The 14,979-nt window shown below is 37.6% G+C and overlaps 1 protein-coding gene across 3 annotated transcripts in view; it reads left to right on the forward strand.

Annotated features, from left to right (window-relative positions):
* LOC140726325 (peroxidasin homolog) overlaps positions 1 to 14,979 on the forward strand; it is a 472,802-nt gene that overhangs the window by 252,580 nt on the left and 205,243 nt on the right. For all 3 annotated transcript variants that reach the window (XM_073042565.1, XM_073042575.1, XM_073042584.1), the window contains exons 6-7: positions 7,283 to 7,354; positions 9,788 to 9,957. In XM_073042565.1, the coding sequence (XP_072898666.1) occupies positions 7,283 to 7,354; positions 9,788 to 9,957 (242 nt within the window). The remainder of the gene's footprint in view (positions 1 to 7,282; positions 7,355 to 9,787; positions 9,958 to 14,979) is intronic.

Below are 14,979 nucleotides of genomic sequence, written 5' to 3' on the forward strand. Positions count from 1 at the left end.
TCAAAAAGTCTAATACTTTTCAGAAAGTCAAATGCGCAAACTAACATTGTTTCAATCGTTCAGCCCTTAAAGTACAAGGTTTAGAAATATAGAAACATAGAAAACATACAGCACAATACAGGCCCTTCAGTCCACAAAGCTGTGCCGAACATGTCCCTACCTTAGAACTATCTAGGCTTTACCCATAGCCCTCTATTTTTCTAAGCTCCATGTACCCATCCAGGAGTCTATTAAAAGACCCTATCCTTTTCGCCTCCACCACTGCAGCCGGCAACCCATTCCACACACTCACCACTCTCTGCATAAAAAAATTACCCCTGACATCTCCTCTGTACCTACTTCCAAGCATCTTAAAACTATGCCCTCGCATGCTAGCCAATTCAACCCTGGAGAAAAGCCTCTGACTATCCACACGACCAATGCCTCTCATTATCTTATACACCTCTATCAAGTCACCTCTCATCCTCCGTCGCCCCAAGGACAAAAGGCCGAGTTCACTTAACTGTTTCAAAATGTCAATAAATGAGAATTTTTATGAAAAAGATCCAGTGCTTTCCTAGCAAATATGATAGGTAAACTCTGCTTGGGCTTCCAGCTGGGTCAATACCTTATAATCAATACCTGTACCCGGCTGCAAGCCCGAAAAGAGTTTATTTGGAAATTTTTATATTAAAATCCTAAAGTGGAATCACTCTCCCCCTGTTATCCTTCATAGAATCTTCTAATTGTGAATTCACAGGAAGCTAATTTTTAAAAAGAAAGTGAACTAGACTTATTATGCATCAATTGACTTCCATAACTATTTGTGCAATATTCTACTTCACCTTTAAGATATATATTCTACTTCACCTTTAAGTTGATCAAGATATTATGATTCTTAAAAAAATAGTTTTTTAACACCATTCAGCAGTCATTGGAAGGAGGACCAGATACTTCCTTCAAATATTGCCCTGCTGATATAAAACTGAGCATCCAACTTGTCATTTTCAGAAATGTTTGTACTTAATTGCAGTATTAATGATGAAACTATCTGTTTAATAAGTATTTAGATGCTTCTGTCACATAATGAAAGGAACAAAATGACATATTCTGGAACATGGGGTGGATATTAAGGGCAATGGTTCAGGTACAGCTCGATGAGGCTAGGCAGATGAATAGTTCATCAGGGACTAGATGACCCGCAGGGCCTGTTTCTGTGCTGTAATGTTCTATTACACTATGACTCTATAACAAAATTATAAGGCAAAAAAAAATCTAATTAGGAATATTCATGACATGTGAAAAATTGATTGTGCCTAAAGTAATATATTCAGTGCATGCAATTAAAATAACATTCAACAATTAATCATTTTTATTAAATCAGAAATCGGAGACCAGAGGCAGGACAATTAAACACGCAACACAGGTTTTCTGCGTCAATAGCCATGAGGCAGTAAATGGATTATAATTGGTGGCGAAGGTTGAAGGGCTTTCTTGATTTGTGTATACAATTCATCTTGCTTAACTTTTTTTTTCAGCAGCAATGAAATTTTAAAAGAGCTTTTATATGGAACTTAAGAAAATGTCTTTGTGGCTTGTACGTGACTCCAAATTAAAAAATGAATAAGTAGAACCATTTTAGCTTGTATGGATGAATTGTTATTTGATAGAAAGTGGGATCGACTTTAAAATACATAAAAAAAACCTGTTTATGATACATGACAGACGTTCATCATCGCACATTGAAATGAACTGTAAGAAAGTAAAATGTAATTTCAGTACAGTTTTTGTTGCTTAAGAGAGTGTCATGAACCAGCCATCTGTCTGATTCCCCACAAGTGATTTTTCTATAGAATGTTATGACATTCAATTCCCAGATAGGTTGTGTAGAACATTGGAATGTGAGTTAGGAATTTTCTGTTTCAGATCATATTACTCTGAAAATGTATTTTGTTGGAACTAGTTTCTTGTCATTTCACAGGTTAGAAGTCTATAATATTTGTACTGTATCTGTTTAAGTAAAGATACATTGAGAAAACACAAAGAACATATTGATTAACTGAATTCTAAGCTGAATGTAAATATCATTTAATTTAAATTGCAGCTGCATTTTGAAATGAAATGCATTTGAATGCTACAGATAAGTTTCTGCTATCCTTCTCATTGGTCTTTAGATATTTAAAGAGCAAAATTATAGATTTATGAAAAGGACTCTTAATTTTATAATGAGGATATTTTCTTTGAAACAGACAGTGTTGGAAACAATAAGTTCAATTTGCTTTCAAGTTCTTGCTCAATCAACTTGTTGATTGATTAATCAAACAATTAATCATATGACACCATTTCTTTATCTTGAACAATTGTATAATTAAAGAAAAATATCTGTGGGTTAAATAGTCTTTGATATAAACATATAAATGCATCATGGCAATGTGTATCCCTTCTATATACAAACGTATCACCATACTATACAGGGTGATGAAATTCAGCATTTCTTCATTGCATCTCTAACAAGTATCCCTGAAAATCAAAAATATAAATTTTTTAGTCATAAGATATATCAATATATGGTCAAAGAAGCAGTTAAAAATGAAACACTTGCTGACCACTACCCATCTTAATAAATGCTGACAATACCTTAAGTATGGTGGAGGTCCTTGAATACAATACCGCTGTGGAATTACTATAAGTTCATAGGAATTGAACTGAAGAAAATGAACTGCTCATTTGTGCATACATTTGAAATAACTTTCTTCCCCAGGTACTTATCATTATATAAAAGCTTTCATTAAATATAAAAATATCATCCAAAATTAATATTGCAGCTGTTAAAAATAAGTCATGATCTGAATGATTCTGATTGTATTTTTTGCCAGTATTTTCTCCTTCAATCCTCTCTGAAAGGAAACATTTAAGATGAATCCACTGGGTACATCTGTTCTCCATTTACTTCCAAGAAGACATTTTCTGAATGATTAAACTTGAAAATCAATGCCAACTTGCTACCTAACTGCAACGTGAGTTGCAGTCAACATTGACCAGACCCAGTTTGAATTGAGTGCATGCAATTTCTGCTGATGATAGACGGACAATTCTTTTTGAGAAACATGCCTTGTTATTCCTGTCCCATAATTTCAAATGTTAATTATTACTCCCACTTGTGTTCCAGAAGGGATCAGTAATAGAGCACTGAACAGGGATCCAACCTGTGATTTTGTTGATCAGTAAAGAATAGTTACAGACTGAATAAATTTATTGATAAACCCAGGAAGCCACTGAGGACAGTTAAGCAAAACTAATTTAGTAGTTCTGTTTAACCGATTAATAATTTTACTTCTGTTGGCACAAACTGGCATTTTTAAATTTACGTGAAATGATCGTTGAATTGTTTCTGCCTTTGAAACTGCCTGAAAAGGGTTTACTGATGGAATAACTTGAAGATGGAGAAGTTGCACAAAATACCAAGAGTAAATGAAATGACGGCATTTCAATGCACCTAGGTCTGACCATCCCATTTCTGATGCACAAAGATGGGCACATTTATAAAGTGTTTGGACCAAAGATAAATTATAATTTCTTATGATTTCCTCAACTGTTGCTCTTAATTTTAAAAATAAACTTATTTAAAGGTAAGTGCAAAAGTCATTGGGCACAATATATTATAAATAATTAGACCACAGCTGGGGTGGGAAAGGTAAAGGGCTGGAGAAGACATCTGATAGTAGAGGAGAGTGAATCATAGGAGAATGGGAAGAAGGAGGGATGTAATAGGTAGGTGAGGAGAAGAGGTAAGAGGTCACAGTGGGAATAGAAGAAGGGAGAGAGGAAAAGATAAAAAGAAAAAAACCACAAAATAATTTTATTACCTGAAGGAGAAATTGATGTTCATAACATCAGTTTGGAGGCTACATAGACTCAATATATGGTATTGCTCCTCTAACCTAAAAGGGCACCATGGTAGCATAGCAGTTAGCATGATGCTATTACAGCTCGGGCTGTCAGTGTTCAGAGTCCAATCCCAGCATCCTCTGTATGTCCTCCCTGTAGAATGTATGAGTTTTTTTAGCTGCATTGGTTTCCTCCCACAGTCCAAGGACCTACCGATTAGTAGGCTAGGCTAGGGTTAGATGGGTGTTTGCCAAGTGGCGTGACTCAAAGGGCCAGAAAGCACTATACTGTAACTCTAAATAAGTAAAATAAACCCTAGGAGAGTCAGATGTTGTTCAGTATGTGTTTATCGATTTAATACTGATCAGGGATATCAATGTAGGTTTGCACATGGGTCCATACCAACACTTTTAATCTCTCTACACTCTACACAGTTGTCTTTCTGATTATGCCCAACACTTTGAGTACTTCTAAACAAATTGTAGTTTGTCTTTAAAATTTACCTTCCCTTTGGTTTGAATTTTAAACTTTAGATAGGCTCAAGCCTGAAGTCTGACCTTCATTATAGGGCTAATATACAAAATCCTGTACTGTATGATATTTCAAGGTACCATACTACAGACTGGCTGGTGGCGTAGTGGCATCAGCGCCACACTTCGGAGCGAAGACTCCTGAGTTCGAATCCAGCCGGCTCCAAAAACCTGGAGAGGGATGGGCTCTGCCAGGTTTCAGATGCCCAAGACACACCATACGGTGTGCAATCACCAAAAAGATGGGTCCAAAAAGCTTGTCACGATGGCACCCCGACAACTCCACCAGGAGTTAAGGGTGCATGCCCTTGTGTGTGTGTGTGTGTGTGTGTGTGTGTGTGTGTGTGTGTGTGTGTGTGTGTGTGTGTGTGTGTGTGTGTGTGTGTGTGTGTGTGTGTGTGTGTGTGTGTGTGTGTGTGTGTGTGCGCACGCGCACACACCTCCAGACAAACTGCATCAGAGCTATGGGTTGTTTTTATTAATAATGATGGTTATTTTGATCTAGTTTATGAATATTGAAATAGTGTAGGCTAAATTTTGTTTAACCAACAGTTCATTGATTGCAGATTTGATCGTGTTTCAAAAATATTGACTTGGCAAAGAAGTATTTAGAATAGGTAGCAAGATGACAATTACCATATACTAAAATCACTGGTTGTTGGATTTGATTAGGAATTTAAGATAATTCCCCAAATTGGTCTTCTGAATTAGGATTTTACATTATATTATAAAATGAACAACAGTAGTAATACTTCAGATTGTAAGTCACTTGGTACTCTAACAGAATATATATTAATCTTCATATCAGTGATCAAATATTGGTTTGCCAGATTAGAGCGCTGCAGAATGTCAGATCAAATGCCTATTACATTTATGTTAATTGAGTATCCTGTTCAGTGTCTCAGGTCTGTTTGAAAGTGCTTCAGAAGTAATAAATGGATTTTAGTTTTAGTAAATGTTGTTAAGCAAACAAATTACACAATGACTTTATGTGTAGAAACATACCATATTTAAAAGCTTTTCCATTTCTGTTTGCTTATCAAACCCATTCCTCTCAGGGAATAGGAATAAATAGGCACATTGTATTCTTCTTTGATAAAATGATAGGATTTTTAATATTTTTCAGACTAAGCAAATAAGAATTTCATTAATATATTAGTCATGATATACTGACAATGTAGTTTGGACTGAATAAATGTTAAAATGATAGCTGTGATTATATGCACAAAACTTGGAGTGGGACTTGAACCAGACTTTTAAGTCAAGATTATCAAACAAATAATGTTTCCATAAGAGTAGCAGTATATAGTGGATTTAAATAGCAGAAGGTGAATACTAAACTATTTGAAGTACTTGATGTAATACAAACATCATATTCAATTTAGTATTCAAGGGGGTCAACAAGAATACCCAGCCCAGAATTTGCATTTAATTTACAGTCAAAGCCAATGTCATCTTCAGTCCCCACAATGAAGTTGTGTGTATGGACAGGACTTCCATGATGCGGTATGATCATAAGACCAAAAGACATACGAGTAGAATTAGGCTGCTCATCCTATCGAGTTTGCTCTGCCATTCCATGATGTCTGATTTATTATCCCTCTCAGCCTCGTTCTCCTACCTTCCCCCGCCACCCTTAGTGGGTGTGTCCAGGACAAGAGGTCACAGTCTTAGAATTAGAGGGTACCCATTTAAAACAGAGATGAGGAGAAATTTTTTTAGCCAGAGGATCGTGGATTTATGGAATTCGTTGCCACATACAGCTGTGGAGGCCCGATCATTGAGGGTGTTTAAGGAGGAGATCGATTGGTATCTAATTAGTCAGGGTGTCAAGGGATATGGGGAAAAAGCCGGAAATTGGAACTAGATGGGAGAATAGTTTAGCTCATGGTAGAGTGGTGGAGCAGACTCGATGGGCCAGATGGCCTGCTTCTGCTCCTTCGCCTTGTGATCTTGTGATCCCCGTAACATTTGAGGCCCTGACTAATCATCAACCTATCAGCCTCCGCTTTAAGTACTGTATGCTTGATGACTTGGCTTCCACAGCTGTCTGTATAAGAGCATAAGACATAACCGCAGAATTGGGCCATTTGGCCCTTTGGGTCTGCTCCACCATTCCCTCAGGGCTGATTTTTCATTCCTTTAATTTGTGAGTTGGCATGGGAGCACTGTATAGATTGAGCCTGTATAGATTAATGACTAAATCATGCGTAGTCGACTTTAGAACCATTCAAAAATAAATCTGATGCTCTGTTATGTTCAAAGCCAATTAAAATACGTATTTTTACATTAAAATCTAGAGAATAAAAACACTAAGAGATTTAAACACATTAAATGATTTTTAATATAACTAAATAGACTACAACTAACCCTGTAAAATAAATTTATTTTCCCCTATTGAAATAAATAAAAAGACAACCCTGTGATGCCTAACCTGGTGAAAGATGCTCATGCAGAGATTCCCGACGATTACGATTGGAGAACTCATAGATTCTGAACGTCATGAAGAGGACTCCAGCATTAGCATGTGTTCAGAAAAGAGAACTAGGAATAACTGACAAAATTTTGGGAACTTGAGCAGAAATCTCAAAGTTTCTGACATTTTAATGAATGCATTTTGCCATTTCTCTGCAAAATGCAGACCAATGTTACTACTAAATTCTCAGATAACATATGATGAAACTAACGCATCTATCTTTCTACAGAAGATTTCAATTTGAGGGTGCATGTTTATGATATTAAAAATACCTGGGAGAAATTAATTCATCTAGTCATAATAAAGGAACAAATAAGATGTAAAATATAAATTATATAAACATAAAATTAAAATAATTTTAGGCATTAATAGATCGCCTTTGTGATTAATGTTTCTGTTCATCCTTTAGATTTTTGCATAATAATAAAGTATCAAGAATTCCTGCTGGAACTTTCTCTCATCTGTCTTCGTTGAAAAGACTGTAAGTGTTCACAGTTTCATCTGCTCGTTCCTTATCGGTTGGCCAATTTTCGTGTACTCTTTCAGTATTTGATTTATTTGGGTCACGTATTCTGGTGCCAACATGAACTTTTAATAGTTAATGTAGTACATCAGTGAATACATTATCATATTATATAATTCACTGCTATTACAATAGTGGATCAAAATACAGTTGAAATTCACATCTGCACAAAAGAAGGATCAGTGCACAGTGATAGTTATTGGCATACAGCATATGCCTGGATGGTACCGTATCTCCATAATTTTCATTCATGCATGGGTTGCCAATTCATGGTGTGGACAAGTATATAGAAACAGATATCTTTGCCCAGCTTGTCTCCCGTAAATCGGCTATTCCCTTTTCTCAGTTCCTTTGTCTCCATCACATCTATTCCCAGGAGGCACGTTTCCTTTCCAGAACGTCAGACGTGTCCTCCTCCTTCAAAGAACGGGCTTTCCCTTCCTGCACCATTGATGCAGCCCTCACCTGCATCTCTTCCATTTCCCAAACATCTCCATTCATCCTATCTTCCCATCTCCTTAAAAGGGATAGAGGTCCACTTGTCCTTAAATACCACCCCATGAGTCTCCGCATCCAACACGTCATTCTCTGTAGCTTACAGCATCTCCAAAAGGATCTGACCACCAAATATATCTTTACCTCCTTCCTTTTCACTTTCTGCAAGCATTGCTCCCTCCAGAATTCCCTTGTCCATTCATGCCACCCCACTAATTTCCATCCCAGTACTTCTCCTCACAAGCAGCTGAAGTGCTACTCCTGCCCATTCTTCTCCTCCCTCACCTCCATTCAGGGCCCCATACAGTCCTTCCAGGTGAGACCACACTTTGCCTGTGAATCTTCCGAGGTCACCTATTATGCCCAGTGCTTCCGATGTGACCTCCTCTACAATGGGCGAACTCATTGTACATTGGGGGACTGCTTCAGGGAACACCTGTGCTCCATCTGCTAAAACCAGACTTCCTGGTGGCCAAGTATGCAATTCCAATTCCCATTCCCATTCCAACATGATGGTCCATGGCTTCCTCTTGTGTCATGGTGAGGCCACATTCAGGGTGGAGGAGCATGTCTTATATTTCGTCTGGATAGCCTCAAGCCTGATGGCATACATATCTAGTTCTTATTCCAGTAAAAAACAAACGCTTCCTCTCCACTCTTCTATTATTTTCCTTAACTCCTGTTACCTGCCTACCACCTCTCACTGGGTCCCATCCTCCTTCCCTTTCTCCTGTGGTCCACTCTCCTCTCCAATCAGATTCCTTCTTCTCCAGCCCTTTACCTTTCTTACCCACCTGACTTCACCTAGCAGCCTCTAGATTTCCTGCTTCCCCTCCTCCCACCTCTTTATTCTAGTGCCTTCTCCCTTCCTTTACAGTCCTGAAGAAGGGTCTCAGCCTGAAACACAATGGTTCATTCATTTCCATAGATTCTGCCTGACCTGCAGAGTTTCTCCAGCATTTTGTGTGTGTGCTCATACAGAAACAAAACTACTTTGATGTTACTAACATGGTGCTTTCTTCAAGTACACTTTCTTCAGTATTTATGGCTTCTAATCTTATAAGGCAATTAACTGGCTACTTTCATAAACAAGCAGATTTAGTAAATATGAACCAATTGAAGGTAAATTAAGGAGTTCTGAATGCATATTCAAATTAGACACGGAGAATTAATGATCAGAAACGGGAGGGCAAAGGCATGTTACTGATGCTTTAAATCCAGTCACTGGGCAGATGGGGCTCATTAGCCATGGTTGGCTGCTCATCTAGGTGAAGGAAAAATTTGATCTCAAGCCTCCACTGCCTTGCAGCTATGTTCACTCATGGGGAAGGTTTCAGGAGTAAACACCGTAGAAAACTCCAGAGATGAATTCCCTAAGGCAGTGCATTCAATGCTGACAGGCAACTCCTCCGATGCCACTGGTATGAAACTGTATCAGCCTCTGCAGTTCCTTTGAATTCATCAGTTGTGTGGAGAGGGGAGCCTGCTGCTTGGGCAACAGCTTGCTCTCCATATCGTACTGCCCTGGCTTGTGTATTGACTTAGACAGCTAGGAGTCAACATCCATGGTCGACCCAACCAACAGGAAAATGATGAAGCTGCAAAGAAGTAATAAAGTTCATGATGCATTAAGGTTAAATCTGGCATTGAAACACTCTTTTCACAAGGAATAAAAAGTAATTCAGTCAGTTACTACGCATCTCTGCTTCATCTGAAGTTATCATTACTAATAGAACGAAGTTATCCTAAGTATTATTTTGATCCAAGTGGAGATGGAGTTCTGTACTGACTACAAAACCTAAGTAATGTTTTTGTTACAGAATGGTAACAAAAAGAACGATCCATAGATCACTGAATAATATCTTAACATTATCTTTGTCTTTTATCTGGCTACAGCCGTTTGGACTCCAATGGTCTGGTTTGTGATTGTCAGCTCATGTGGCTGGGAGAATTACTCAAGAGCTATGCGAAAAGCGGCCACACACAGGCCGCTGCAGCCTGCGAGCATCCCGGAGCATTGCAAGGCAGATCAGTTGTCTCAGTAACAGCAGAGGAATTTAACTGTGGTAAGTTTTATTTGCATTACTGTCTCCCTCTGCTACAAATTTGTCTTAAGTTATATATCTTATTGATCACAATGCTGCACAATAAGAAGAAAGAAACAAATTTTATTACAGCATTAAAGAAGTGATACCTTTGAATGGCTAAAATGTTTATTACACAACATCTCAGCCAAGGAAATTCTTTCTGGTATTAATACATGGAGATCACTGAGCTCCTAAGACTTTGAAGTAATACAAAATGGCAATTAAAATCAATGCTCAGGTGTCTGAATCACACAAAAAGTGCTGTATTGTGTGTGTGTGTTGCTTTGGATTTCCAGCACTTGCAGATGATTTTCTGTTCGGGTGTTTCAGTGATAGTTCCGTTGATTTTCAACTTACATTGCAGAGTTCATCCTTTCAATGTGTGGCAATCAATGAAGGGAAGCATGGCTTTGTGTCGGGATGGTCCTGCAAAGCACACAGTTGAACTATTGAGAGTTGGGAAAACCCAGAAAAATATGAACTTTGCATATATGCTGGGGTATGTAGGTATTTTGATTGTTCAGGTTTCAAGCTAATTAGGCAGGATGCCTGCTTCATATAGACACAAACTAAGTCACAAATCTGATGCAGTGAGAGAGGCTGAATAGGATGCAGGTTCCAGGTGAAGCAAGGTGGAGTCCAATTGTGCAATCACAGATCAAGGATATTAGTCCTGGTTGCAAGAGGTTATCCAATCTGAAGAGTGAGAGGATCACATAGTGGGGAAGGGGGCTTGAGTGAACCAAGTTATACAGGGAACTCCACCCACAGTCAGTTGGAATGATGAGTAGAGTGGTCAGCAAAATCCGTTTGTGGTGGTGGAAAGAGGGTTGGTGAGGAACATCATACCAAACCCTTACCTGAGTCATTGAAGTGATGTCCTGAAGGTTCCCATTGTAAAGTTTGGTTGAAGCCGCCTGTAAATGATGGTATGAAACACACGACATGCAAAGCAGCACACACGTCAGAACCACAAATCATGGCTCACGCATCCAAACACAAGATGTGATTCCAGTCCAAGGCAACAAGTTGAGACATTCAGAGCAGATAAGCTCTTAACTCCCAGAAGACCGAAGACAATGTAATACGTCCCACTGCTGAGAGCCAAACATCCCACAGTAAATGGGATCATTTGCCATCACAAGTGAGTGTCTGGGGTACATTCTGCAACTGAAAGGAGTGTATCATAGAAAATGCAGCCTCAGGATCATCAATGAGACTGCAGTCTAATCTTGGGGCTTCCAAGCACCAGCTGATATAATAATGAAAACTTTTAACCAAGACAGGATGAGGCAAGCAGGCAAGAAACATAACAGAAAGTTATGACTATAACATTAATTGTGCATAAGTGGCTTCTTAATACAGACATTACTGGTTGAATTTCAAAGTTCAAAGCTCATAGTAGATTTATTGTTAAAATCCCTATATGGCACCATATACTACCCGGAGACACATTTTCTTGTGGGCATTCACAGAAGATACAAAAAAACACAATAGATTCAATGAAAAAACGTGCACACAAAACAAACAACCAATATGCAAAAGGCAACAAATTGTGCTAATATAAAAAGAAAAAAACAAATAATAAATAGATAGATAGACAGATAAGTATTAAGAACATGAGCTGTAGAATCCTCGAAAGTGAGTCCATAGGTTGTGGATTCAGCTCAGTGTTGGGGTGAGTGAAGTTATCCACTCTGGCGGAGAAGCCTAATGACTGGGGGGTAATAACTGTTCTTGAACCTGGTGGTGTGGGTCCTGTGGCTCCTATACCAACATAGCAATCCTTTAGTGTAGTTTCAGTCATTACACTGAAGATGGTGTTTGAATACAGTTTTGTTCATCCTTCTCATTTTCCAATCAGTGTTTGGTGTCCTTCTGTCTTGTGGGATAAATTTTGCACATAAATGGTCAACTTTTCTAGCCTTCTGTATCCAAATTAGGTTTATGTGGAAAATTGAGTTTTCCAGTGGAGTTATAATATTTGAACTGTCATTGACTGTATTAAAATTTTTAGAATCAGAATCAGGTTTAGTATCTCTGGCATAAATAGTGAAATATGATATTTTGCAGCAGCAGTACTTTGCAATACATGAACTTTTTTAAAAAAACAAGTTGCAATAAGAAATATATTTTAAATTTTAATTAAATAAGTACCTGTTGTGAAAAAAGAGAGAATAAAAACAAAAATTTGCCCTTGTGCCATGAAGTTTTCCACTTCCTAAGGATTTAATAACCTTAATTGTGCTATACCTATTTTCAATGATTTAGTAATTATTATCTTCCCATACTTCTCTTCAAAAATTTAATATTCTTAATTTTCTTGTATCTTAAAAAGGAGTTTAAATAAAGTGACAGTGGAAAGCATTATTCCTTGAGAAAACTTGGGTTTTTTCACCCACCAAGTGGCTTTCGTTCTTTAATGACTTGGAAGAGCGGAGAGTGTTGGATCAAACTCAGTGATTAATTGAGTCTATTCATTATATCCCTGCAAGACCATGAAGGAGTCAAGATCTTGTTCTGAATTCTTGAGTGCCGTTCAATGTTGCATATTTACATAGTAGCGTTTACATACAAAATTTCTAAAGGCATTCCTTGATGCAGAAAGAGAATTTGAATTCTGAGAAACAGGAGGAAAGATAGCAGATCTAGTTCAGCACTGTTAGTAATGTCTTGAGTAACACATCCAAAATGATGTAGAAATTCAGCAGGCCAGGTAGCATCTATGAAAAGGAATAAAGAGAAATGTTCTGAGATGTTAGCAGCTGCAGAAAAGGAAAACGTATGGGCGAGGGGTTTAGGAAGGGAGTTCAAGATGGGAGAAATTTAGTGATGAAAGTGACCGTAGCAGATGCAAGCAAAGCATTGAAAGCAGTGGGTCATTGTAGGATGATCATGGGAGATCGGTGATAGTGATGAGCAATGTGCAAGAGACCAGTACTAATAAATTAAAGATGATGCGATAAAGGGCAAGTCCAGAAGAACTTGTAGGAAGATGTTGGAAATGAAAGCTTTAAAGTTACTTCCTAATAGATCAGGATTGTAGCAATTGCATTTCAAACGTAATCTGCTGCAAATAACTATATTTAATAAATAAAATCTTTTTTCTTGTGGAGCAGATTACTTAAAAAGAAATTCCAATAATTTTTACTGTTTGAATTACAGATTAAATTACATGCAGAGATTGGGTAATGTGTAATTGGACCAGTGTTCTGTGGCTTAGCACCTGATTGTACTTAAATTGACCATGTAGACTTTAAAATCAAATAGGCTAGCTTATGCATAAATGTGAGAATCTAATTAAGTGCAAACATAAAAATCTGAACCACGACTACTGATGATATATATGTATGGAGTGGTCCGAATTCGAATCCAGCTAGCTCCTTGTATGCTTTCTGTCTGTGCTGGGTTGAGCATCAAGGCTAGCAATTTGGCATCATAGAAGACAGACAAATGCTAAAGAGACGGCAAGGTGGCTGCCCACTGCACCACAAGGCCCAGAGAGGAACAACCACTGAAGAAGTGATGGTTTCCATGTAAAAAGGTGCACAGAAAGGTCTAATGATAATTGTGATAATTGCCCTTTTCTGACATTAGGATGCTGTCACATCTCAGTTTGAGAGGCAAGGAACAAATGGGGTACCGCTAAGCTGACTGAGCAGTAATCACACTGAAAAAATTCACCAGCAAGTCAGGATGAATAGTGTACAATTTTAAGCTACCATTCTAAGCATGTCACAGATTTTAAGACTGGAGCATTACAAGTGAAAGATTGAAACTAAAATTACTATAAATTATGGACAAAGATTAAAGAAAATATTTTAAAATCAACCATGTATTAAAATATTTGTCTGAAGGAATTAGACACATAAAATCGGTATTTTAGGGCTTGGGAGTTTGTACGCATTGTTTAGGTTTGAGACACCAATAAAATTATATTTTATACAATAATGCATAACATTCTTAAAACGATTTACAGTGAGACAAATATGAGTTTTTTGTTAATTCATCAATGCTGATTGAAAAGGAGAAGGCTGAAGATCATTGCAGTTAATGGAGGTAGCCTGAACTGCTGAGATAAACTTTGGGATGTATATAGTACGTAAATTTTGCATACTTGGATAATCCAAAGTTGTTTCTGGATTCACAATGCAAGTATAATAAACACCAATAGTTTCACCATCATTATAAATAAAACATCTGTACTAATATCTTATTTCCTTTGATAAAAACAAACTAAAATTAATGCAACTGAATAATTCAAAACCATACTAAAACCAGATTAGCAAGATTTATCATGAAGTAGGATTAAGTTAAATTGAAATATGGACCCTTCAGATTGTTATTCCTATTGATGCAATTCTATGGAATCATGTCTTTTGTGTCCCTTTTACATGTCTATGTTACAATCCTCTTGCTAATCTTCTAGACAAAAATCTATTGATCTCATCCAACTTGCCATATGAACTTTCAAATTTGCAAGCTGAGTTTATGCATATTGTCATAATGTAACACCACTAAATCCAGGTATATTTCTGCTCTAAGACTATTAAGTTTCTCCTGGAGTCCTGTGCCCAAAACTACATACAGCCTGATCAAGGCTCTGTACAACTGAAGCTTAATTTACATCTTTGAAACCTAGCCACTTTGTGGTTAAGGCCAATATTCTATAAGCCCTTTTAATGAATACTTATATGTGTTCACCAGATTTTATCTTAGTAGCTGATAGCTACAACAGCAACACACAAAATGCTGGAGGAACTCAGCAGGTCAGGCAATATCTATGGAAAGAAGTGAACAATTGACATCTCAGGTTGACATCCTTTACTCTTGAGGCCTGACTACACTTTGCTGCCTGACCCACTGAGTTCCTCCAGGACCTTTGTGTGTTATTCTGATCCTCTGTGCTTGAGATAGAATTGACAGAAATTTGGACATGTTTGGTGGGATCCAATGGACTGAAAGTCATGCCAGGAGACCAATTTTGTCATTTCCAAATGT

This window comes from Hemitrygon akajei, chromosome 1 (genome assembly GCF_048418815.1).
Source record: "Hemitrygon akajei chromosome 1, sHemAka1.3, whole genome shotgun sequence".
Lineage (NCBI taxonomy): Eukaryota > Metazoa > Chordata > Chondrichthyes > Myliobatiformes > Dasyatidae > Hemitrygon > Hemitrygon akajei.